Source organism: Thrips palmi, unplaced genomic scaffold (assembly GCF_012932325.1).
Source record: "Thrips palmi isolate BJ-2018 unplaced genomic scaffold, TpBJ-2018v1 HiC_scaffold_10, whole genome shotgun sequence".
Lineage (NCBI taxonomy): Eukaryota > Metazoa > Arthropoda > Insecta > Thysanoptera > Thripidae > Thrips > Thrips palmi.
Genome location: NW_023144621.1, coordinates 15,828,635 through 15,852,869, shown reverse-complemented (window position 1 = coordinate 15,852,869; position 24,235 = coordinate 15,828,635). Strand labels below are relative to the sequence as shown.

At 50.9% G+C, this 24,235-nt stretch overlaps 4 protein-coding genes across 11 annotated transcripts in view; 3 read left to right on the top strand and 1 right to left on the bottom strand.

Moving 5' to 3' along the window:
* The first annotated feature begins 44 nt into the window (after positions 1–44).
* On the top strand, positions 45–6,160 carry LOC117638925 (proton-coupled amino acid transporter-like protein pathetic). Of its 6 annotated transcripts, none has more exons than XM_034374146.1 (9): positions 89–227; positions 786–843; positions 2,348–2,445; positions 2,521–2,694; positions 2,772–2,922; positions 3,004–3,125; positions 3,214–3,298; positions 3,379–3,651; positions 3,740–4,336. In XM_034374146.1, the coding sequence occupies exons 2-9, from the start codon at positions 811–813 to the stop codon at positions 4,334–4,336; spliced, it is 1,533 nt and encodes a 510-aa protein (XP_034230037.1). In that variant the 5' UTR covers positions 89–227; positions 786–810. The 6 variants fall into 6 exon arrangements, with proteins under 6 accessions (XP_034230033.1, XP_034230037.1, XP_034230036.1 ...); XM_034374145.1 differs by having other exon boundaries at positions 782–843; XM_034374143.1 differs by lacking the exons at positions 89–227; positions 786–843 and adding exons at positions 908–1,410; positions 1,512–1,570.
* On the bottom strand, positions 6,149–8,550 carry LOC117638926. 2 transcript variants are annotated; one of them, XM_034374149.1, is made up of 6 exons: positions 7,453–7,656; positions 7,158–7,363; positions 6,839–6,987; positions 6,719–6,760; positions 6,558–6,614; positions 6,149–6,476 (listed from the first exon to the last, which is right to left on the bottom strand). In XM_034374149.1, exons 1-6 carry the CDS (start codon positions 7,508–7,510, stop codon positions 6,428–6,430), a joined length of 561 nt encoding a protein of 186 aa, XP_034230040.1. In that variant the 5' UTR covers positions 7,511–7,656; the 3' UTR covers positions 6,149–6,427. The 2 variants fall into 2 exon arrangements, with proteins under 2 accessions (XP_034230040.1, XP_034230039.1); XM_034374148.1 differs by lacking the exons at positions 6,149–6,476; positions 6,558–6,614; positions 6,719–6,760; positions 6,839–6,987 and adding exons at positions 7,762–7,873; positions 8,000–8,235; positions 8,348–8,550 and having other exon boundaries at positions 7,352–7,363; positions 7,453–7,676.
* Positions 8,551–8,638: 88 nt separating this feature from the next.
* On the top strand, positions 8,639–11,955 carry LOC117638924. The gene is made up of 5 exons (XM_034374141.1): positions 8,639–9,007; positions 9,099–9,244; positions 9,325–9,474; positions 9,570–10,001; positions 10,108–11,955. The coding sequence occupies exons 1-5, from the start codon at positions 8,806–8,808 to the stop codon at positions 11,254–11,256; spliced, it is 2,079 nt and encodes a 692-aa protein (XP_034230032.1). The 5' UTR covers positions 8,639–8,805; the 3' UTR covers positions 11,257–11,955.
* Positions 11,956–12,944: 989 nt separating this feature from the next.
* Positions 12,945–24,235, top strand: part of LOC117652163 (vesicular glutamate transporter 1) — a 43,854-nt gene continuing 32,563 nt past the window's right edge. For both annotated transcript variants that reach the window (XM_034396879.1, XM_034396869.1), the window contains exons 1-2: positions 12,945–13,155; positions 14,337–14,454. In XM_034396879.1, the coding sequence (XP_034252770.1) occupies positions 14,396–14,454 (59 nt within the window). In that variant the 5' untranslated portion in view covers positions 12,945–13,155; positions 14,337–14,395. The remainder of the gene's footprint in view (positions 13,156–14,336; positions 14,455–24,235) is intronic.

Below are 24,235 nucleotides of genomic sequence, written 5' to 3'. Positions count from 1 at the left end.
CCCACACTCACCGCCTTCGCGCGCGCGATGCGCTTCGACACGCTTCGACAAGGCGGTGCATGTTACAAAACCAAATCAAGGCCAGACGGCCAAAACGTCAGGACGGCAGATCTTGGGAAAGTTTAACACTGTTCGGAGGCCCAATCGTGGGAAGGGTCGCGCTTCTAGTCAAATTGGGTGCGCGCGGTCGGATTTGCCGTCCTCTCCGAGCCACGTTCTTTCACCAAGTGAGTTTGGGGCTTCCATTTTGGACGGGCTGGCCCTGCACCGTCTGCTTGCTGGGCCAGCAGGTGTTAGGCTGGGGTGCACATTTGTTTACATGAAATTGGTCTCGCTGCTCCGTTTCGGCCCTTCTGACAGGCTGTCGCGGACTTGTCGTGATTTCCAGTGGCGGTGCAGGTTCCTCGGTGCGATTGGTGTCCGCTGGCCCCCCGACCTGAGGGGCGTTATCGTTCCTTGTTCCTTTGTGACTTGTTTATGTTGTGGCTGAGCACTGAGCACGGAGGAGAGAGTTTGGCGTTGGGCCCCGCATCCAAGTTGACACTTGGCAGTGATTCCCAGCACCGGAACCCTTTTTAGTACCCCGTAGTAGCTACAGTTTGTATGGTGTTGGGGAATGTATGTTTGGTGTGGGTGCAGGTGTCAATGAATCATTCATGTCAGAAGTAGAGCGGGTCCCCTTTGTCCATGCTAGAACCCTAATGTGTTGTATGATTTAGAGTATCCCTGTATGTAATCTGTGACCCAAAGCTAATCTACTTCTTGTGTTTTGTTTGTGAAGCAAGATCACAATAGACTTAATACGCTAAAATGGCGGATCTCACAGCTTTGAATCCAATACGAGTAAGTGAGATAAGATGACTTACATTATTTTATCTGCACCTAATATTTTTAATGCACCTGCTTTAATTTTTTTGTTTCAAAACTATTTTTGTGTTGTTTATTTGTACAGTATCATGCTAACATTTTCACTGCAGTACTTTTAGCTTTACTTGCATGTTCATTTCTTAGCTGTTTGTAATCACAATCTATGTCAAGGGCATGCCTCAATTTAAGAGCAAAAGAAACTGGCCTCCCTTACCTCCCAGTCTGGCTTTACATAATCAGAGTGTGACGGAGTTCAAAGAGGAGTGGCCAGCCTTATCAGAAGAGGTGGGGACGGCAGAGTGAGCGATGGATGATTATCTGAGGGAAGGAAGGGAGGATTGGTCGGTAGCTTTTTCTTGTGAACATTTATGTGTGTGGACATTAAGCAGTAATCATTCATTGACTCTGGTCTTCTCGGGCCAGGGACAATTTTTGGCTTACGTTATTTTCTTTTCACATGTGTGTGAGTGTATCCCATTAGGGAAAATATAAGTGGTCTTTTCAATTTTGTGCTTCTTATTTTGGGAATGGATACCACTAATGGTATGTTTTTGGCATCTGTAATATTTGGATGTTATGTATCATTGCAGCCTACCTAACTTCAGTATTTTCTGCAAACTCTCTCTCTCTGCTTCTTGTTGTAGCATCCTCACCACTCAGAGATTATGGGACAGTTAACAAACCTTTTGCTTTGAAAGAAAGTGTAAGTTGTCTGAAAGCAGCTCTGTGGCATTACTTTAATTTTGGATAACTCTAGTGCGGCAAATGGCGAAGGAAGGTTCCTTACCTTTTGGCTACTTTACTGAAGACTGGGGTGGAAATTTACCGGTATGGCTCTCCCTCCCCTCCCCTCCTCTCTTCCGAGGACCGAGTACTCCCTTCCCTTCCCTTCACCTGGAGGGAAAATTTCCATCCTGGCGAAGGGAAGAGCCACGGGGCAGTAGGGGTGGGGAGTGGGGGGATGTGGTAGTTGCACTGGACGGAAGGGAGGGGGTGTCTGTCTGTCTGCACCGGACACTCACTCCTCCCCTCCGCTAAGGCCGTAGATAAACGGCGTGAAAACAGACGGACAAACAGAAAGACGGACGGAGTGACCAGAGGAGGGCTGGATTGTTTTGGGCGCCAGTTGAGTTGTCAGTCAGTGCCTGGAAGCGAGGTGGTGTACACGCAGTGCAGGAGTCAAAGTGTCGTTAGGTCGGTCCGGTTGTCGAGTCGAGGGAAGTGTCCAGTGTGCGGACGAACATGACTTCAGGACTGTTTTACGGGTCGTGCAATGTGGAGAACACGGTGAGGATTACGGTGTAGGAGTAGGAAGCGAGCTGGGGCAACCGGCACTGGGTCTGGTCGCCGGCAGTGTAGGCGTCAATAGTTTTTGGGGGGGAAGTCCTAGTTGCATGTATCTCATAGCACTCTCTTGTAGTGGCAACTGTCAAGTTCTGGATTAAGAAAATTTAAGTATTAATGTATTGTTGTCTTGCAGCTCAGCAGCGTTGTCCAAGGGAAGATGGGAAAGAAAAAAGAAGAAAGACAGCCCCTTCTGGTGTCATCAAATGAACCTTTGAACGATACTTATGACAGGTAATAGCCATGCTCCTCATGAAAGACTGACTTTCTTTGCTCTTTGTGCTGTTTCACCAACGCCTATTCTTACAGGTCAGCTATTCCTCGTCCTGATCTGAGGAATTCCCCTGACAATGTTGTTGTCCATTTGGCTGGGGGGCCCATGGAAGGGGCAAGTACACCAGACGGAGGCGTCCCTCCTCCACCTAAGCCACCAAAGCCAGACTTTGATCCAGTACTTAACAGAAATTTGGAACATCCCACATCGTAAGTTTCTGCACTGTTTGTGGTTTGAGGGCTCCACTACTCTAAGTAAACCTATCATAAATATCACATGGTTTCAGGAACTTGGACACTATGATACATTTGTTGAAAGGAAACATTGGCTCTGGCATTTTGGCGATGCCTGATGCCTTCAGTAATGCAGGCCTTGTGGTCGGAACTGTGGGCACCCTAATAATGGGAGTGATTTGCACTCATTGTATGCACATGCTGGTAAGTTTCATTTGTGTCATTAGTCCTGTTGTGCAAGTAGTGGCATTTAACCGAATCACTTAACTCTATTTTGTGCTTCAGGTGAAATGTGCTCATGAGCTCTGTCGCCGATCCCAAATGCCAGCTCTTGGATTTTCTGAGGTAGTGGAGACAGCGTTTGCTACAGGGCCATCAGTACTGCGACCTTTCTCGCATGCTGCCAAGTAAGTTTAATACAATTTTTAGAGGAACTTTTGGCATCTGTGGGTGACAATGGAATAATTTTCTGTTTTTTTTTTTGTTGTTTGACAGGATTATGGTCAATGTTTTCCTCTGCATTACTCAGTTGGGCTTCTGCTGTGTATACTTCGTATTTGTTGCAGCCAACCTCAGAGATGTAAGAAGCTTGTTACATTGGTTACTTTGTTGGAACTCACAAATATTGAAACATAATCTAATTCCTGTATTTTCTTGTAGGTTGTTGCACATTTCTGGATTGATCTGGACGTCCAGGTTTACCTGGGCTTGCTGTTGATACCTATGATTGTCCTCAACTGGGTGAAGAATCTCAAGTACTTGGCTCCAGTCTCCTTGTTTGCCTCCATCCTGACCATTACGGGCTTGGGCATCACCTTTTTCTACATGCTTCAAGGACTGCCAAGGACCTCATCAGTACATGCATTTGCGCCCTGGCACAAGTTGCCTCTGTTTTTCGGCACTGCTATTTATGCTTTTGAGGGAATTGGTGTGGTAAGTTGATGCTTCTGCATGAAACGTTTCTTCTAAAGTGGTTTCCAGTACCCCACCATATATTCCATTACCTTGTTTTGCCCCCCAGGTTCTTCCTTTGGAAAATAATATGGAGACTCCTCAAGATTTTAGTGGACTAACTGGAGTACTTAACACTGGTATGGTGATTGTCGCAGCCCTGTACACGTCAGTTGGCTTCTTTGGATACCTGAAGTATGGTGACCATGTGAAGGGTAGTATTACGCTAAATCTACCTCCCAATGATTTGTTGGCTCAGTCGGTACGTCTTATGATGGGATTGGCTATCTTTCTGTCGTATGGTCTCCAGTTCTATGTTCCTATGAACATTATCTGGCCTCTGATCAAAGATAAATTGCATACTGAAAAGGCTCAAATGTATGGAGAATATATTGTGCGCACCATCATTGTTATTTTCACTTTTGTATTGGCTGCTCTAATTCCAGACCTTGGTGCAGTGATTTCACTGGTTGGCGCTGTTAGTAGTTCAGCCCTTGCTCTAATTTTCCCTCCACTGATTGAAATAATAACTTTCTGGAAAGTTGGATTGGGTCGCTATAACTGGATTTTGTGGAAGGATATTGCCATTGTCATATTTGGTCTCCTTGGCTTTGGCTTTGGATCTTACTCTAGCATTGAGAATATTCTCAATGCTGATAAGAGTTAAAGGAAACATAAGCATAGCTTTAATCATCATTATTACCAAAACTGATGACAATAATTTTTTGGTACATTTTTTTGAGGATATATGCAACAATGACAATAATGAATTGGGCTTTATATTTCAATGTGATTTTTACCTGTGCCTATGTTTTAAGTTTTGTTTTTAGTAAGAATTTGCAAGATTTTAACAGAACAGTATTCTATTATGTGTGTAATGTATACTTGTATCTAAGATTGAAGTCATACACTACTATTAAAAGTGTGACATTTACCATTTATTATTGTATAGTTCGATCAATTTATGTATTTATCTAAATGGTTTTGTTATGTGGGATATTTATGTGCGTAAGCCCTTTTTAATTAAGTTTTTAAAATTTTCATGGTTTTATTCTCTATGAGGAATGATCTATTTTCTGTGTTTCTCTCTTCTTTCACCCCCCTGTGATATCTGTAGGATTATTTTGTAGATTGACCTTTTTTTTAAGTTGAATGTTTGCCAATTTTAGTTAATTTATGAGATGCAGTCTTAAGTAAATCTGTTTTGTACAAGGATTTTTTCCTCCCTAGTTCATTTTTATCTCAAGTTTACTTAAGGGATATTCCTCAAACTGCTGTACATTCCAATCACTACTGGGTGGTCCGAGCTTTATTGCTGACATTTAGCTTTGTCCTAAACTGAAATTTTTCATTATTTGTCAATTATGGGAAGGGAGGAAAACAATTATAGTAGTGATTTACTGCTTTCTGCATTCTCAAGCTCTAACATTTGATCTAAATTGCTGTTCTAAATATTTTCATATGAAATAAGGTTTTGCCACTCCAGGGATGTGCATTGAGCACACTGGCATTAATCATATCAGTTTCTTTTATCAGCTTAACTTACATCAATCCATTCAATTTCCTTCACAGAAGTATCTTGGAGATATTGTTTTTAAGTGCTACTCACACTTCTACTGTAACAAGCCAAATATTAAAAGCAAGATGTACCTGTCACTTACGAAATGCTACTTTGCGTGGGTAACATTTTCTGTTGTCGGTGTCATTTCTCTTAATCACTCTTTTTATATTAAAAAGTGTGATCTTGATGTTTTTGTGAAGTCCTTTATTTATTCTTAATTTTATTGTGAAGTCAATGATATGGTTATAACTTCCTTGAATTGAGAATTATAGCAACTGGCATATTTTTTTGCCCACTGTAATTTTTGTGGCATATCTCATTTGTGAACTTTATTTATTTTTTGACTTGAAATTGTGTACAACTGTGTTGTTGATAAGGCTCATAGAAGGAAGAGGGCTACAGTCTTTACAAATTTACCATAAATTTGATTGGCTAAAGCATTTCATTTAACTAGGGTTTGAAGTACTATGTAGTTTCACTCCATCAAAAATAAATATTTTAGATGTGAGACTAAGTGTATTCCAGCTTCTAGATCTCTAACCTCTAGTGCATGATGAACTTTTAAGTGTGATGCTTCTTCTCTAGTTTGTAGTGTCTCCTGTGCCATGTTATTTGTATCAGTTCCTGTTCTTTCCCACTTGGTGTGATATGAACTTCCTTTAAGATTCTAAGATGACTGCAGGCAGTCTTAGTTAAATCAAGTGTCATGTTTGGACTTGGTTGCTGTATACTTCATGCATTTATAGATTGTCTGTTTTATTGTTGTTCCTGCAGAACACGAATTGTGTCTATGTGCTGTATGAATTTGAACTTTGCAAGTGGCTGGACACAGCTCACTCATTAAGCCAAACTGTTTTATGACAATAATATTGCCTTCCTGGTTTGAATAGTTGTTTCGTTTGAATAAATATATCAATCTGTGTAGAAGTACAAATTTTATTTCTTGTTTCTAGACAAACAACTCAACTGGGAACCCCAGTTTTACATTATAGGTACGCTTTTCGTTACATGAGTATTAAAATGAGATTCAACAAACAATTAAATCCTAAAAAAATAATACAAAAGGAGATTCTACTTTATACTTACAACTTAACTTATTAATCTCTTAGATTTTTATTAAAAAAAAATTTTCTAGTCAATAGCACCAATAGGCAATATCCAAATAAATTGCGGACCAACTTAAGTTCTGTTGTCTTTCTAGCGTAAGTTTGATTCAAACTCTTTTATTACACTATCATCACCTTTCCTGAGGATGTAAAGCACAGAAAAGGATAAAATTACCATAATGACAGGAAAAAAATAAATGAGAACAGAAAATCTTACTCACAAGTCAAAAAGTTGTAGAAGATCTCTCAGCTTTGTTGGTAGAGCATAAACAGTAGAGCTATAACAAATGTAAAAAAAATTGGAACTTCCATAAAAAATTCTTTAAAAATGATTGATGAAAGGAGTAAGATGTAGAAGTGACAGGAAAGTTATCACACTTACAAGGAACAAAAGTTTAAATCCAAGCAAGGTTCTTTTTCAAAACTGCAAATTGAGAACATTTTCATGAGCCACATTGAACTTTAAATTTTTGGCACAGTACATACATGGTAAAAAAGTTACCTGATAAATATAATTTTGTCTTTGGAGTGAGGATCTAGCAAGTATTTTGTGAAGAAGTGATACACAAACCTGCTATAAAAATCGTGAGCAATGTTTTCTGCATTACATTGCAGTAAAGATGATACTTCTGGAGAGAGAAGCACCATCGCCTGTAAACCCATAATGTACAGGAACAATAGAAATAAGCAAGCTATTTACATTGAACTTGCCCCGCTAGAATTAGGTGTTCCAAACAACATTGGTTCAATGTAGAATCAATGAACTTTTCATCAATGTCATTTCAAACACCCACTTCTGGCTGGGTAGTATTATAAACTACCTTATCAAACGTATTGCCCGTGTAAAGCCAATGTATATCTCGCTCAAGTAAGCTTCCAATCTTCGTGTAGTCAGATACAGTGCAGTCTTTGAGAGTAGATTCAAAACCCTTTATCAGTTTACCAATCAATTTTCTTGTAGTTTCCTTACAGTTTGCATAAATTATTACAATATGTTTGTTTTTCTCTGCTTTTGATGAAGGTGTGCCTAGGAACAAACACAAGACAGAAATCACATTTCTCTGTACAATTTTGTTAAGCTTTTTGAATGAGTCATAAAAAATAACAAAAACAAACCTGCTGATGGGCTGTTGCTTAGTTCTATGTCCTGCTGTGGCATGGGCACAATGGACATGGAGGAGTTCTTTTTCCAAAAATAATGCAACACCACAAAAAGTAGAACAACAATGACAACAAGTCCCCAATAATACTTGTTCTTATCATTTTCCTTGCGGCAGGTTCCTTGCGGTCGGGCTTAACTGCATTATTTAGATCAGGTCTTTTTCCAAAATAATCATTGCCTGTGCTCAAATAAAAGAGTGTTACAACCAAAATTGATTAGAGAAATTTTACTTTCATAGTTACAAAGTCCATGCTGGTCCTCACCAGGAAAGAGAATACAACAAGAGCTTATGTTGTGTGTTGAGGATAAATATTGATAGCAACCACCATCCATCTGATGTTCTAATGATTCTGCATGAATCACGCCACTCTCTGACTGGAAAAAATAAACAAAAGGGGGTGAAGTGATCAGAGGCTGAATGGCATCCAAAAGGTTCCAAAAAAGGCCATTTACTTATAGATGAGGGAAACATTACCAAATTTAGACGTTGTTCCATCTTACCGATTTGACTGGAAACCTGAACACACCTAACTGACTTCTATTGCAGTTGCAATGGCAACTGCAGTCGCAGGCATCATCAAATTTTACTCTGAACATCTCCACTGAAACATTTTCTGGTAATGAGACGTTCATCAAAACATTATAGGGACATGAAGAGCCAAAGCAGGTGAAACCTGCTATTATTACGCTGTTGCACTCATCCTCTGGCCATGTCATATTTTTGCCTTGAAAACATCCTAAAAAAAATGGGGAAAAACGGCGAAGAAAAAACCAAGAACAACTAAAGAAGTCCTTAAATCCTTAATTATAACGTAATCACAATTTGAAGTTGATTAGCAGAAAACTTACGATTATCAGTAAGTTCAGCCGCCTCTAAACCAACAAATAGACCAGTCAAAGTTAGAAGAGCAACAGGGCCCATTGTGGCGAAACGTTAACAGGAAAATTTCTCGATGATAGGCATAAGGCATAGATTCCATGCCAACATCCATTTCCCTCCAACCACCTGTTGCTGTTGTTTGGTGAGCAGGGAACAAGGTGCCGGAGTTTTGTTATTGTTTTTGTGTCTTCCTTGTTGTTGTGTCTGTTGCCAACCTCAACAGACTAGCCTGGACAAGACTTTCGCGTGATGCTGTCACGTCTCTTCGTGTAAGGATGATGTATGATGTCAATTAAAACTCGAATAGAGAAAATGGAAACAAGAGGAGCAAAAGCATTGATTCCAAGACCAATGAAGGTCGGGGAGTATGCAAGAGAGAGATTAGGTCGCGACTTTGGTTACCCTGGTAGACATATACCAAACAAACATGGCTGTCCTGTCATCTGAGCAGGAGTGTTCTCTGGACGATTTAATTAAAGAAAGACTGAAGTCATGTCGCGTGACGCCGAAGGGCATGATCACGGGCTACTTGGAGTCGAAGAAGGCTTACGACGAACTGTTTCGCGACCTCAAGGTGTTGGGGTGCCGATATTCGGTGCGGTCCTGTTACGCAGGGAAAGCAGACTCAGGTTAGAAATCCTCACATTTGTGGATTTGTACCGTTTGTTCCGCATCAGCAGTGTGAGCAGTGTTCATGGTGTGCGTTTTAATATTTTCCAGGAAATCTACAGTATAAGATTCTGTCCCCAGACCTTCAGATCCCATTCACAGGTTCTCCCTTTCATGTTGAAGGCACTACATATTTCTTGTGCACACATGGATTTCGTTATTTTAAAAGCAAAGTTCCTCCAACCGCAGATGAGAATGTAAGCAAGTTTGGTTTGAAATCTTCTTGACTTGTAAAACTATTACCGTAGTTTCACGTGTGTTCTACTTTTTTTGTCAGAGTGAGTCAGATAACTCAACCACTAAAAAGAAACGTCGAAAAACCAACGAATCCATCAAACTCGGCTGTCCTGCAAAGATGACAGTGAAATGTATACGGGTATACCCTGATTACAAAACTCCTGCTGATTCTTGGCGACGTAAATCAGATGTTAGTCGAAAATATCTTCAAACTTATTTTAATTTATTTTTAAACCCTGTTTCTTTGATTTTATTGATTGTTTAATTTTGTTATTGTTTGTACAGTTGCTGAAGAAGCTGAAAGCTGATATGAAATCAACTCCACCACCCCGACAGGAGCTCAACTATTGGATTTCAGTGTCACCAGAAAGTGCCCACACCCACAAACGGACTACAACTCAAAGAATTCAGCCTTTACATCCAGATCTAATTTCAGAAATCCACAACCTTGTTCGAAGAGGAGTAACTTCAGTTCCTACTGTTAAGTCACAACTTTCCAAAATTGTTAGTGATATGTTTCTTAAGTCTAGCATACGCCCTGATCATCAAAATAGTGCATTTTATCCAAGTGATAAATGTATTTACAATCACATTTATGATGCAAGAGTGGCCGTTTCCAAACTTCAAGACGAAGGAAAAATGTTAGATCCCAACTTAATTTCTTTACCAGCATCCACTGAGGACTCTTTTACTCATCAGGATCATCAAATCCCTGCTGTAAGTTTTCTTTTCAAATGCATTTGAATTGCACCTTGTGCCATTGCCATTACCTCCTAGAACTAACTGATTGACTAATCTACAATATCTGCATTTTTCCGTTCAGAAATGTGACCCTGACTCGACTGTTGTTCCTGTTCTGGATACTTTCACACATGAATGGCAAGATCACACTGTATTACCATCCAACTTCGTCCAGGTTCTCAATAGTAATGGCACTCTTATGCTTATGGTTACCCAGCCCATAAGTGAGGAAGTTGTTGGACATGAAAATTCTACTGAAGTGGATGCTGCAAACCTTGTTAGTGTAAATTTGGATGATAATATCTACCATGTCATCACTGGTCCTTCAGAAGAACGTATCCTTCCACTCAATGATGATGAGAACATCTTGATGACACAGACCTGCTCTGATCATGATCAAATTAATGAAGTGTTAGCCATGCAAGAGTCGGAAGAGACTGTTATTTTGGATTCGGACAAAAATGGGATAGATTTTGACGGTGTCATGAGCATGGAAGGTACTTCCATACTGGGTATTCAGAACTCTCCTCACATTGTTGAAGATAGGGATGATACTTCATGTCATGATGATCGCAGCCAATTCTTATTTGTGGAGGAAGATTCTCAAACAGAGCTACTAAAAGAGGTAAAGTGTCAAAACAGGGATTTTTCCGAATTGTGTACATTGCCCCCTGTACCTTCACTCTCACCCAAAGATCATGAAGCCAGTTTATTTCCCTCTGCTCTTGGTACTGAAGATTCAGAGAAGACTATGGATGAAGTGTGTGGGCTTGATACTGAAGGAGAGACAGATAAACAGACAAAAACCAAAAGGCTGAAGAGAAAGCATTCTGAAACTGACACTGATAGCAGTACTCTAATTTCATCCCGTAGAGCCCTGAGAGAATGTGCTCAAGACATAATCAATATGAGTTATTGGTCAACAGATACAATACTCTTGCAGGAAATGCTACGAGTATTTGAAAAATACAGAACCTGTGTGCGTGAAGAGTTGGAGGCTAAAAAAAAGCTGGGGAAAGATGAGTTTGCCCTTTTGCAAACGTCGCCAGGAAAATCAAGATGGAAATCCTCATCAAAAAGTCATGGGTTAACAGCCAAAACTCTTTTTCAGTCAGCAAGTCAGAAGGAGTCAAGGCAAAGTTCAAAGAAATTGAGGAATATTGCTGGAACATTATTCTCTTCATCAGAGAGCTCTGTTGGTGACTACGAAGATTTAGTCATAAATGATTAACTGTGTAGCATTTTAAATTATTTATTTATTTTTTTGTGTGTACTTTTCATACTTATGAAGTCTCCTTACTTTATCTGTCACTGAAGAAACTTTTAGTGTCTTGTTTTTTTTTTTGTGTTTTTTCCCCTGTTACTTTCATTGATCTGATTGATAATGAATGTACTGTACTGCAATTTATTAATTCTTAAGTATGGACTGAATATGTCTGTAACTCTCCTCAATTATCTGGAGGATTGTCCATGTTAATCCGTAATGATAAAACGAATTTGCTCAAGCTACTATTCCGTAATGTTTTGAATCTTTTGCTTGCAAGATTCAAATGTAATGTAGGTACTGTATTCCGTTTAATGCACACTTTGTGCTTCCTCAACATTGTTTTAATGTCGATTAGTCATCTACTATCGACCTATCACCTGTGATACACATTATTAGAAAGAGAAAAAAAGGAGGAGGGGGAGTAGTCTGTATATAAGTCAAGTATTTTTTTGTTTTTGTTTTTATAGAGATTGGTGTAAAAATATTTATTTTCTCTCTTGAGATTGTCTTCTAGGTGAAAATGTGTTCAACTGACGTTTGCAATAATTATCTAAGTCATGTATGTAAGCTCAGTAGTTCTAGATTCTCTCTTGTTTTTTTTTTTTGAAAATAGTTTTTTCCTTTTCTCAGCTGTGATAGTTGATGTTTTTAATCTTTTAGTAAATGAACAAATGAAAAAATTAAAGGCAATCTGTTATTTTGTTTCCTGTCACAATCAAAATGTGACATTTTTACAGTGGCCGCAAGGGTTAACTCACAACAGTGCTAAGACAACAACAACAACAACAGCAACAACAACAGAAAGAAAACTCAGATCGTGTTTGGCTCCGTGCCTTGTCGTCACAGGAGAGATCTGTGCTTGTGCCGGCGATACCCCGAGCCGACCAGGGGTATTGCGCGTGGGGTGTCGCCATCGCCAGCCAGGACTGGCACTAACACTTATACAAGCGGACTGCTGGTTTACGCACGAACCCCGGCTGGAATGCTTGTCTCAGCAACTCAAGACGAGCAGGGCGCGCGCAGGGCTGGGCTGGCGTCTCACTCGCACCCCCGCACCTGCATACGGCGCCGACGAGGACAGATGCAGAGTCAACTTAATAAAACCCGTCGGGAATGGCCGGGGCCTGGCAGGCCTAGCGGGGCGTAGGCCGCCCTGCTGGCAAGGCAGGCCAAGGCAGGCAGGGCTGACGGCCTGGCGGGGGCGGGCACGTAGCGACAACGGAACACTCCCTCGCCCGCAGGTGGCTCCACGATTGGCTGGCGCGCGCGGCGTGGCGGGGTGCAGCGTGGCGGGGCGGGGCGCGGCGGGGCGGGACGGGGCGAGAGGGAAGGGTGCAGGGAAGTCACGGCTCGCGGGGCTCGCGCCAATCGGGCCGCTCCCCGGCTGGGCCTGGCTGGCCTGGCTGGGCCGCGCTGGGCCCCGGACCGGTGCTGCCGCCCTCGCTCCCGGCGGCCGGCTGCGCAACTAGGCTGGCGGGCTGGTGGCGCGGGCTGGGTGCGCGCGGCGCGCTTGGCCTGGCCTCGCTTCGCCAGCTTCGCCTGCAGGGCCGAGGGTAGGCAGCCCGCTGAGTCCGCGGAGAGGCGACTGGCCGCAAGGCGCAAGCGGCGCAAGGCTCCACCACGGCGGCCACCCTCGCCCTCGCGCCTCGCGCCCCCCAGTGCCGTGCCCGCGTCGTGACGATGCCCCCGGCCGCCGTGGACGCGCCCAGGGCCCGCGGACGCAGTGACACCAGCGAACCCCTCGTCGCCGTGCTCAGCGTCCTCGACGTCCTCGACGTCCTCGGCATGGAGGTCACGTTCCCCGTGTGAGGGCCTCGGCATCCATCAGCTGCACCTCGGCCTGCCGCACCAGGAGCACCCGAGGTAAGCCAACAGGGGCTGCGGGGGGCGTGGGGGAGCACGTGCCCGCGACCCCCGAGGACAACCCCGAGGATCGACAACCCCCGTCAGCCTCCGCGCTGCGATCCGCCGCAATTTTCGGGCCGCTTTGTGTCTGGTTCGGGCCCTGGGGTCATCCACGTCATCCCGCGCGGAGACCGCCTCCACTCGCACCGCCAGCTCCACCTGCATGCAGTGCCCCGCGGTGCCTCCAGACAGGGGCAGCCTCTGCCTCCGGGCGGAAGCGGCAGCGAAAGTGAAATCGCTTCCAACACGTGCCATCCGCCATCCACGTCGATGTAGCACCATCGATCGCTGGCCTTTCCAACGCTCCAACGCGGATCGCGCCCAAATCAGCAATCACTGCCACTCACTCGCGCTCATTCGCAATCGGAAAGCTCCACATGAACAGTTTTCCCGCTTTTTTGGGCCGTGATGCGGCCAGAACATCCAAAAGCCCCCGCGAAGGTCTTGCATGACCTACTTTGGACTGGGCCGCCCAACGGACACGGGACGGGCCCCACCCCCCGCGCCTTGGAAACAAAATGGCGTCCGCCTCCGCGCCTCAGCGTGCTCGCCGCCGCCGCGCGCATCGCCTGCAAATTGATTTTCGCGCCAAAAGTAGCGATTCTAGCGCGGCCGGCCGACGAGTACCTCTACCTCCCCGTCCGGCGACCCGTTCCAGTGTTCCAGGGAAGAGCACTCCCCGAGGAAGTGATTCAGAGTGGCTTGGCAGTGGCGGGCCTGGCCGCGGGCCTGGCCGCGGGCCTGGCCGTTAGGGGATCACTCTTCATCGTCATTGGCGGCCTGGCCAGGCCTGGCAGCGGGGCGGCGAGGTGGCGCGCTTTGCAGCCAATTGAAAGACGACGCGCGCTGCTGATTAAACTTTACGGCCCGCATCATTTTGGCGGGAACGAAATGAGTCGAGGTTGTCTAGAAAGGGATTGGATGCTGCCTCACGCCGGAGCTTCGAAAATTTTTTGGACCCATCGATCGCTCTACATTATAAAGTCAACTCAAACAATAAAGTGTGTTCACAAAGGAGAAAAAATAAAATAGAAACGGAAAAAATGTGGGGAGTTGAACCAAGGTCCTGAGGTTGAAATTCGGCCTCTAAACCCACGCGACCGAGCCAGACTAACCAGAATGTTCTCTGATTGCTACAGAATGCTAGGCGCCTAGAAGCGCCCGTCTTCCTGACCGACCGATCCACCGCGCCGCCACCATGCCTGGATTCGGGGCCTTCGCCGGCCTCAAGGAGAAGGCCATGACGGCCCTGGCCAGGTAAGAGAGAGACAGAAGACGCATCGGACGGCGACGCTACTCTTCACCATTTTTGGGCGCTGCCTTAACGAGGCGTCGCCGCGGGGCGTTTGCCCGCCGTTTCTCCGAACATCCTGCCACCGCCCTTCCCTCTCCACTCCGGAGGGGAAAGGGGGGGGGGCTGCTTCCGGCGCCACCGAGGCGCAATGTGGAAGAAAGCGACTTCCGCTGTCTTTGTCATGCAATGGGAGTCCCCTGCTACCCCCACCCCTCGCCAGCCTCGCGAGCCTCGCAAGCCGCAGCGCTCCCCTGCGGTCCCCGAGCGAGCGAACGCGATAGTTTGCGGTCTTTAGCTGCTTTCGCGACAACCCCCTTGGGAGGGCTTTTTCGGTGCGAGGCCGCAGTGTCATGTGTCGGCGCAGCGCACAGCTCGCGAGCTTTTACCCCTTGAGCACACAAACACACACACACGCGCGCGCGCGCACGCACACGTCCAGACTGCGTGTGCGCTGGCCGGGGGCGAGCCTCGACCCTCGACGTGGGCGTGCTGCTGCAGCCGGTCAGCTGCCCGCGAGGCTGCCCGGGTGAAAGCCGAGAGCCGAGCCGAGAGCCGAGAGCCGCGAGCCGACACAGGGGAGCCGAAAGCAATAAACTCGGGCTTAGCAGTCAGTCGATCGGCGGTGCTCGGGTTGTTTGCTCTTGGTCTCGACCCGCCCCCGCCGCCCCCGCCGCCCCCGCCGCCCCCGCCGCCCCCGGCCAGACCAACAGCCCCGGGCTGCGATTAAATAGGCTCACATTTAAAGGTGAATCGATGGCCCCGAAACCTGGACACACTGTTAAAAAGTGGAAAAGTTGAACGTCTCCGTTTGTTGCGAAAGAGAGCTCGCCGGAGCGCCTTGCTGGTTGCGGTAGGCCGTCCGCAGGCACGGCTGCGCTGCGGGTTGGTATCTCGGAGGGCTGCGGGCGGAGAGGCGGCAGGCGGCCGGGTGGGGGAGGCCGGGGGGAAGCTAGGGGAGGCTAGGTCAGAGGAGCAGACGAAATTGGCTGTCTCACAGGTCTGTTATTTGAAGAGCGCCAGAAGTGTGAGGGCTCGAAAGCGGTCGGCCGACCCCCGAGACACGCCCCGCTCCGCCCCGCCCCGCCACCGGCTGTGGCGGTGGCGCTGACGTGGAGGGGAGGCTCTGATTCCTTCCGCGCCCTTGCTGCTGGTACTCAACAAGTTCACCTGCCTTTTCTGCCCGCGCTGCCTGCCTGCTGTGTCTGTCTGGCTGGCTGCTGGCTGTCTGTCTGGCTGGCTGGCTGCTGGCTGGCTGCTCGGGCTGGCGGCCCCGGCGGCGCGCCGCTCCATCACGAAGCGCTGATTGCACATCCCGATCTCAAGTGGTCATTGTGCATCCCGGGCCGGTGATGACAGGGTGGGCGTCGTGTAACACCGGCAGGGTCTACGGGGTGGCGAGGGGGAGTGGGAAGCGGGAAGGGGAAAGTGAGAAGTCGGGAGTGGAAAGTCGGAAAGTGGAAAGTCGAAGCGGGAAGTCGGATTGTGGAAAGTCGAAAAGTAGGAAGTCGGAAGGTGGACAGTCGGAAAGTGGGAAGTCGGAAGTGGGAAGTCGGAAAGTCGGAAGTCTATGTACTGTTCTATGGACAGCATGGTTGGAAGCTTGGACGGGCTGCCTGGGGGTGGGGGATGTAAAAATGCCGCTCGTCCGCTATTAGCCGATGCCCCCTCCCTCCCCCTCCCACTTGAACCCCCTCCCCTCCCCTCCCCTCCCGCAATCTCATACCGCCGCGCAGCCTGGCGCAGCCCTCCTTGGCCGTGTTTGTACTCGTCGCTCTTGGCGGCGATCGCATCGCTAAAAGCCCCGATCCCGTGCCGACCTCGCCCCACCCCACCCCACTCCCCGACCCAACCCCAGCCTGCCCCAGCCTGCCCCAGCCGCGGAGCCGCGGGTCGTGATGGAACATTTTAAGGCATTTGGAGCAGTCAATCTAGAGGTCCCGGCTGCTTCACCAAAGCAAATTTTTCTCTCTGTCGGTGCTCGATTTGAATTTTCGAGCTCACCATCCGTGCGGGTTCGATGCTGGATAAAGTTCTTCTTTCTCCTCCTCCTTCTTCTTCTCTTTTTCATAAAAAGGGCCCTTCTTTCACGCGGCTGGCGGGGCTCAAGTGTGTCGGGTGCGCTTTAAAAAGGCGCGCGACACACAGCCTGCCACTCAGCGACCTTAAAAAAAGAAAAAGAAAAAAAAGGGGAAAATGGCCACGACCCCTGTGTATACTGCCATTCATAACAATGCGGCAAATGGCACACACTCGCTCTCTCTCTCTCTCTCTCTCTCACACACACACGCTCTCACACACACACACGCGCAGGGCTACCACGCGCGACCGCTACCACTGTTGCCACCCCGACAGCCTTGGTCCACGGAGGGTGATATCGAACGCACGCTAAGTATATTATCTTTCCACTCCAGTCGGCTCGGTGCGACCGAGGGATGCCGCCCCCACCCTTCCTCCCTGCTTCCCCCTCCCCCACCCCTGTCCGGCACTTGGCGCGCTGATCGGGCCTGATCGGATGCCATCGGCTGGACGGGCAGTCGCTGCCACCGACGTCACCGGACATTCCCCACCCCCCCGGAACAATGCGTTGTTTCATTCATTTCCTCAAAGGATGTCAAGCTTCACCTTCTATTTTGATCAGGCTCTTGATCGTCTCGAAACAATCGAAGGCAAGATTTCTGAAAAAAAAAAAAAACCGACGAAAAAAGGGGTAGATTTGACTTTTGGTTCCACCCGGAGAGCAGCTCCAGCAGCGCACTATGCCATACGATGTGAGCACGGATTTTGCGGGCCCCCTCCTGAGATGTCCTCTTTGTGTTTCTTTCTATGTAAACGTCTGTGTGTGTGTGTGTGTGTGTGTGTGTGTGCGCGCGCGCGTGAGTGTGTTGCGGCGTGGGGCAATCCCGTTCTACACCGAGACGCCGATTCGATTCCATTTGTGAGATGGAGCAGCGGGCGACCCCAATGCACAGTGTGTGCGTGCTGCTTCGCTGCTCTCCGGCAGTGCAACACAGACAAAAAAAGAAGCTCTCACCAAATGAGTTGTGTCAGAATCTAAAATTTCTGCTCAAACACCTTTTTGAATTTTAAAACTTAACTTTCAGTGTAAGAATTTCAGAGAAAACAGAGTGGCGGACAGGGAGATTCGAACGCACGACTTACGGGTGAGGGACCAGTGTGCTTACGCGCTCGGCCACCAGTTCTGTCGAGGCTGCCATTTGGCGGGCGGCGTGCGCCACTTGGCCACGCCGGAGATACCATCGACGCGATGTACCGGTGCACGGCCTGCACGGCGCGGACGGGGTAGCAGAGGACGGCAAAGGGGTGGGGGTGGAGGCCCAAGCCCGGGCCGCCGAGATGGCCAGCGGAAAGCTCTACTTAGCAGCTCCAAGCGGCTGAATTAAGCCGACTTAATGACCTTAGCGTGGGGAAGCAGGGCAGGCCAGGGCTGTGTTTGATGATAACGTTACGGGGCAGTCGCTAACATCTCAATTTAGCTGGTGCAGGCCGTGCAGGCAGGCAGGCAGCCAGCCGACGCACCCCTCTGGACTGCCGACTGCCACCGTCGGATTGAATATTGTTAACAGGTTGTTCCCGCAGGAGCGAGTGCGGAGCGGGGAGCAGAGATAAGCGAACGCACTCACCATTATTTTAATTTTCCCTCTGTTAAAAATACATGTATGAATTCCTTTTTACGCTGTTTGCGATATTTACAAGACTCTGCGGCGAAAATGGAACGACTGGAATCTTGGATTTATCCGATCAAAACAAATGAGCCTGCTGAAAAAAAAATCAAAACAAAAAACATAAAAATAAAAATGAAGCAAGAGGGAAACGCTGCAATCTTCCAGGGGCTGGTCCAGGCTGTCCAGGCCTGGTGGAGCCTGCTGAGACGTGCCTGGACCGCATCAATCCTTCGCAAAGACCCGCCAGCGGGCCGACTGGACCACTCCGAAGCGTCGCTCTGTCTCTGTCGCGCTCTTGGGGCGTCCCTTGTGGGTGCGAGAGAGACAGGCGGAGTGACTGGGAGGCGCCAGAGGGCGCTACAATCGATATGAAAGATTCATCCTCCACATTTTCCCCCGGATGATGGGGACCGGGATGGTCTCGGTCCATTGACAGCGTGGCGTGGCTTGGCGTGGCGTGGCGTCGGGGCGTTGATACCGAACGTGACCACCAGCGGGTCGCTCCCGGCACCGACCGACCCGGCTCGTGGTGTCCCACCCCGCCCCACCCCGCCCACCCCGCCCCACCCCGCCCCCCTACCCCGCCCTCCCCGCCCCACCCGCCCTACCCCGCCCTACCCCGCCCCCCCCCCCACCCCGCCCACCCCGACCCCCACCCCGCCCACCCCCCCCCCCCCCCCCCCCGCCCCACCCCCCCCCCCCACCCGCCCACCCCGCCCCCCCCCCCCGCCCCACCCGCCCCACCCCCGGCAGCCAGATCCAGACGGCTATGCTGATTTCCGAATCCCGGCCACAGGGGGGCCCCTAAATTCCATCGCCATCCACTGCTCAACTTTACGCACGCCAGCCCAGCCCCGGCGCCCCACCACCGCCCCCCACCACCGCGGCCGCAGCCGCACCCTCCCCGCCGAGTTTGCCGCTCTCCGCGTTTCCAGTACATAAACCCCGGCGAGCACCGCCTGCAGTAACTGCCACGGCTTGCCACGGCTTGCCGCCGGAATGACTTCACAGCCTTCTATGGAAATGACTCAATCTGTGCAGTGGAGCCGACGGGCTGGGCTATCTCTGTGTCGCCGCCTAGCCGGCCGCCTAGCCGCCTCGATGTCTCGCCCCGCTTTTAATTATCTTTGACCGGCCCGTGGGGACCGGGGCGGGGTGGAGCGCGGCCGGGGTGGCAACAGGGGAAGCCTTGCATGTATTTAGAGTGCTTTGTATTTACACGGCACGGGGGATTGAAATGGATACATTGTTCCGTTTACGGCTTGGCAGTACACCGCCCCAAAACGAAGCGAGTTCATTTTATTTTTGGAAGGGCGCTCCGGATTAGATTCCCCCTCTCTCTTTCTCTGTTGCTGTTGCTCCTCCTGCACTGCAAGTGCTGCAAGCATGGCTGCAAGCCGAGCCGAACGGCCCGAACCGAGCAGCGGCCCTTCACTGCATTTCTGCTGAGCGAAGCGCGACCGTGCGCGACGACCGCTCTCAGCAGCCACCACCAAGTACCGCACTCCTCCTCCTCCTCATCTCCTTCTCCTGCTTCTCTTCCTCCTCCTCTCCTCCTCCTCCTCCTCCTCCTCCTCGCTCCTCGTCCTCGTCCTCATCCTCGTCCTCCTCGTCCTCCTCGTCCTCCTCGTCCTCCTCGTCCTCCTCGTCCCTCGTCCTCCTCGTCCTCCTCGTCCTCCTCGTCCTCCTCGTCCTCCTCGTCCTCCTCGTCCTCGTCCTCCTCGTCCTCCTCCGCCTCCTCCTCGCTCCCCCTCCTCCTTCTGTCTATGCTAATGGTCCGCTAATGCACCCCGGCGGTGCCGGCCGTGGTGGGGGTGACACATTATGTCTCGACACGCGCCCAGTAACGGGTTGCGTGCCGCCGTGCTTTCCGCTTCGACACCACCCTGCGCAGTCCGACGCTGTCTCTCTCGCACCCACACGGGACGCCCTGTGCGTGCGAGAGGGACAGAGCGACGACTCGGCTGGCGGCGCCGCGTCGTGTCGTCACCGTCGCGTCACGGGCGTGACGATGCCGTCACGCGGCGGGTCACGCGAGCAGGCACGTCACGTGACGACCGGCCGTGTGTCTGGTCGTCGTTGTTTTTCGTCGATCAAATAAACGCTTCCCCTCCGCGCCCCGCCCGGCCGGTGTTTGACTCGATCGGAATGGCCGACCCGAACCGGCCGTGTTAACGAGAGGCGAGCGCCTCGCCGTCCCAGTCGGGGCTCGCCTGGAATCCCGGAATGCTGCGCCGTCCTCGCCGTCCTCGCCGTCCCAGTCGGGGCTGTCCCCTGTCCCCGGTTCCCTGCTCCGCAGCCAGGCCTCAGGTGCCGCACCACCGGCTGCAGGGGTGGGGAGAGAATTCGGGGACTAATTTTCAAATGGCTCTCATTAACGTGGTCTCTGCGTGGGTTTAGCAAGAGTCGTGTGAGACTGCAGCGCGCCCTCAATGTGACTGTCCCATCTGACTGTCCTCTGTGAGACTGCCCCGTCTGACTGCTGTCCTCTGTAGACTGCCCCACCTGACTGTCCTCTGAGAGACTGTCCCATCTGACTGTCCTCTTTGCCCCATCTGACTGTCCTCTGTGAGACTGCCCCTTCTGACTGCTGTCCTCTGTAGACTGCCCCATCTGACTGTCCACTGTGTGACGTCACCACTCCAGCGGCCAGCACGCCCTCCAGCCTCCAGCGCCTCCAGCGTGACTGTGTGTCTTGGCATATCCGTGGCTGCAGCCCCTTGATGAGTCTCAGATGACAAAGCACCCGGGGCGGCGAGTGGCGGGGTTTAGCGCTGACCACACGAGGGGGGCAGACAATGCCGTGGCCGGCTCGCCCCCACCCCCACTCCACCCCCACCCCCGGACCGGTTGGGAATGGAACCGAGCGACCTACTCGCCCCTGCGGACTGCGGGGTAGGCACCACGACGACGTGGCCGTGGCCGCGCTGCCTACCTCGCAGGCGGCCTCGTCGGCCTCGTCGAGCTGGAGGAGGAAGAGGAGGAGGGGAAGGGAGCGGTAGGGAGGGGAGATCGCCCTTTGGCGCGCGTGACGTACTTAGAGGGCAGATTACGAGGCTTCAACGGCACAAGCTGAGAGAAAGAGACGGCCACACACACACATATACACACAGACACGCGCGTGACGTTTGACGCGTTATCGCCGCGCCGCGTAGCAAAAACGTACACTTACACGCGTGCCTTTATGAACCTTCCTAGAAATGGAGGTCCGAAAGGGCCGGGGCCATACATCACTCGGCGAAGATATTCTGCTGAAGCATCCATGTGGAATATCAGCTCTTATTTCTTGGGAACGCGTGGGGGAGGGGGGAGCAGCCAAGTCACCCGGACGGCCGGGCCGAGCCGAGCCGAGGCTGGCTGGCTGCCTGCCTGCCTGCCTGCCTGGTGTGCGGACTGGAAATGATCATCATTCGTGGACAATTACACCGGGTTTTGGGCCACGCGGGTGGTCGGCTGCCCTGGGGCTGTCCTGGGGCTTGCTCGCCCGGGACGCCCTGCCCAGTGGCGTGGCTACGGCGGGGAGGGAGGGGAGCGGAGCACAGCCCAGCGGGAGGTCCTTGTGCTGCCGCCACGGGAGACGCGTCGCGGTGTGATTTCATGACGTGTCTGTCTGTCTGTCTGTCTGTCTGTCTGTCTGTCTGTCTGTCTGTCTGTCTGTCTGTCTGTCTGTCTGTCTGTCTGTCTGTATTTTTCACAACCTTTCCTAGTGTTCCATCCCTACGCTTGAGGTATAAGGTTTCCCACCCCCCTTGTGCGAAAACAAAGCTGCAAAAACTTCTGCGACTATTATTTTCTCCACCCAATCGCTCTTTTTTGTCCCTCTTTTCCCTCCCTTTCCGGTTGTTTTCTTCGATTGGGGAAAGGGGAATGTAAATAAAGATAGTCGGACGTGCCGCCTCGCTGTGCGTCTTGGCTTTGTCTCTCGGAATACAAAAAGAAAAATGAATAAACAGATCCTTTTTTGTATCGGCGCGACTTTCATTCTGATTGGAGACGCTTGCCGGAAATGCAAATGGCGATGGGACACGATGGGAATCCGAGAAAAAAAGGGAAAATTGGAAGTTCTTCCTAGTATCGAACCCGCGACCTGTTGCCCGCGGTCCGGAGACTTAGCGCGCTCGGCCACGCGTCGCGGGAGCTGGTGTGCGTCAGGCAGTCAGGCAACCCGTTGGCGGCGACCTGTTGACGGCGGCGGCGCCTGCAGCGAGACAGGTCGTCTGTCTCTCTCGCACTCACAGGGCGTCCCGTATGGGTGCGAGAGAGACAGAACGACGAAAGCTGCTCCCTGAATCAGTCCGCTGGAGGCAGGAGGCCGGGAAGTGATTCGATTCGCACCGGGATCCAATTGGTGCGATCGAATCGCTGTTTCAATGCGGTGGCATCGCCGGCGTGTTGGAGGACGCTGCCGAGGACGCCGCCGAGGACGAGGACAGCTTACGCGGAGGCGTCGCACACCCTCGATATAAACGACATTTCCAAATTTGACATCGCGTGTCTGGTGCGAGAGAGAGGCCCCTGCGCGCGGCGCGCCGGAGCGAGGCGGAGCGAGACAGAGGGTGATAGGGGGAATGACGCACGCCGTCCGCCCCCAGCCCGCCTCCAGCGCCGCCCCCACAGAGTGAAGAACTTGCGGCACTCAACTTGAATACTGAGCGATGCGGCGCTGGAGCGGCGAGGCGGCGACGCTGCGGAGCGGGACTTAACTGCGTCTCGGCGGTCTCCGGCTTCTCCAGATTTCCACCCCTCCCCTCATTCCAGGCCCTGCAGGCCCTGCAGGCTAGGTTAGGGTGCAGCCTGCAGCCCGGCGGGCCCGGCGGACTGCTCCAGGATTCCTCGCAGCAACTGGGTCACGAGCCTGCCTTGCTTCGCGGCGCCGGAGTCGCGCCGGACGGGCCGAGCTGGCGACCAGGCGGGGCTGGCGGGGCTGGCGGGGCTGGCGGCGGGGCGAGCCCTGAAAGCCCCTTAGAGAGCAAACAAAATATAACTGCTCGTGTGATATGAGCCGCCGGCGCCCAAAGGGGGAGAGGAGGCTGGGGGAAAGAAGGGGGAGGGTGCCTCGCAACAAACTCGCAGATTTGTAGACGGGACGCGAGTCTCTGATGTATGTGATGGAGTGCGCGGACGACGCCGGTCTCTCTGTCTCTCTCTGTGTCCCTCTCTCGCATCACTGGGAAACAGCTTCTCAGAAAGAGCGGCTAGTTCATCAAAAAATAAGGAAGTCAGTGACGTATTGAACGGAATTTAGTTTTTCGAAAAAAAAAACAAATGTGGATTTTTTTTTATTTTCTCTGGCTCTTCTTTTGAAATAAAAAATAAAAATGGAAACAAAAAGTCAGCGGGATTTGAACCTCTGTTTCTGGGAGTGTCCGGCTTGCGGGTTTCATTTTCCCGCGCGCCACTTTGTAGCCTCGCGCCGGGCCCGCTCCCTCCCCCCAGCCTCCCCAGCCTCCCCAGCCTTTGATATACGGCGGTCAAGAAGTAAGTGTCGTCTGGTCGGCCGGCCAGTGGATTAGACTACATGACGGCATGGTGCGAACGGGGTGGTGGTGGTCCGCAGCAGCGGGCCCAGGTGGACACTCCGTCGGACACTCCGCGGGGCGTCGCACTCCTCCTCCCTCCCTCCCCTCCCTCCCCTCCCCAACCCCGGCCACCCTCTCCGCCCGCAAACAAATAACAGTGGAAACTCATTTTGGCTGGCATACATTAGGGCCGCAATATGTACGTAGCCGCGGGGGGCTTTGATCACCCTGCGAATAGCTTGCGCAGCTAGCGCTCTGCGAACAGCCTTCTTCTCTGCAAATAAAGGCGGGAGGGGAGCGCCTCACGTGCCAATAACCGATGTCGGCCACCGCTGCGGCGGCCACGGCCAGGCCATGGCCTTGCAAGGCTGCCGCGCTGTCTCCGTCGCACTCGCAGGGCGCGCAGGGCTCCTCGTCGGGGTGCGAGAGAGACAGAGCCACCGAACTGTCGCCCGGGGCGGTCACGGCAGCGCGCCGGCGTCTCTGCAAACATGACGGTTGCCCTTCTATCGAGGTCGCTTGCCGGGGGAACGATTTGCGGG

Bases quoted from the DNA above. Each gene is read 5' to 3' on its own strand.
- LOC117638924 (XM_034374141.1), top strand. From the start codon at position 8,806: ATGGCTGTCCTGTCATCTGAGCAGGAGTGTTCTCTGGACGATTTAATT. The intron at 9,008-9,098 runs GTTAGAAATCCT...AATATTTTCCAG, and splicing joins CGCAGGGAAAGCAGACTCAG to GAAATCTACAGTATAAGATT. The intron at 9,245-9,324 runs GTAAGCAAGTTT...TTTTTTTGTCAG, and splicing joins CTCCAACCGCAGATGAGAAT to AGTGAGTCAGATAACTCAAC.
- LOC117638925 (XM_034374142.1), top strand. From the start codon at position 60: ATGTTACAAAACCAAATCAAGGCCAGACGGCCAAAACGTCAGGACGGC. The intron at 2,695-2,771 runs GTAAGTTTCTGC...ACATGGTTTCAG, and splicing joins AATTTGGAACATCCCACATC to GAACTTGGACACTATGATAC. The intron at 3,126-3,213 runs GTAAGTTTAATA...GTTGTTTGACAG, and splicing joins CCTTTCTCGCATGCTGCCAA to GATTATGGTCAATGTTTTCC.
- LOC117638926 (XM_034374148.1), bottom strand. From the start codon at position 8,420: ATGGGCCCTGTTGCTCTTCTAACTTTGACTGGTCTATTTGTTGGTTTA. The intron at 8,236-8,347 runs GTAAGTTTTCTG...CATTTTTTTTAG, and splicing joins GGCTGAACTTACTGATAATC to GATGTTTTCAAGGCAAAAAT. The intron at 7,677-7,761 runs GTGAGGACCAGC...ATTTGAGCACAG, and splicing joins TTGTTGTATTCTCTTTCCTG to GCAATGATTATTTTGGAAAA.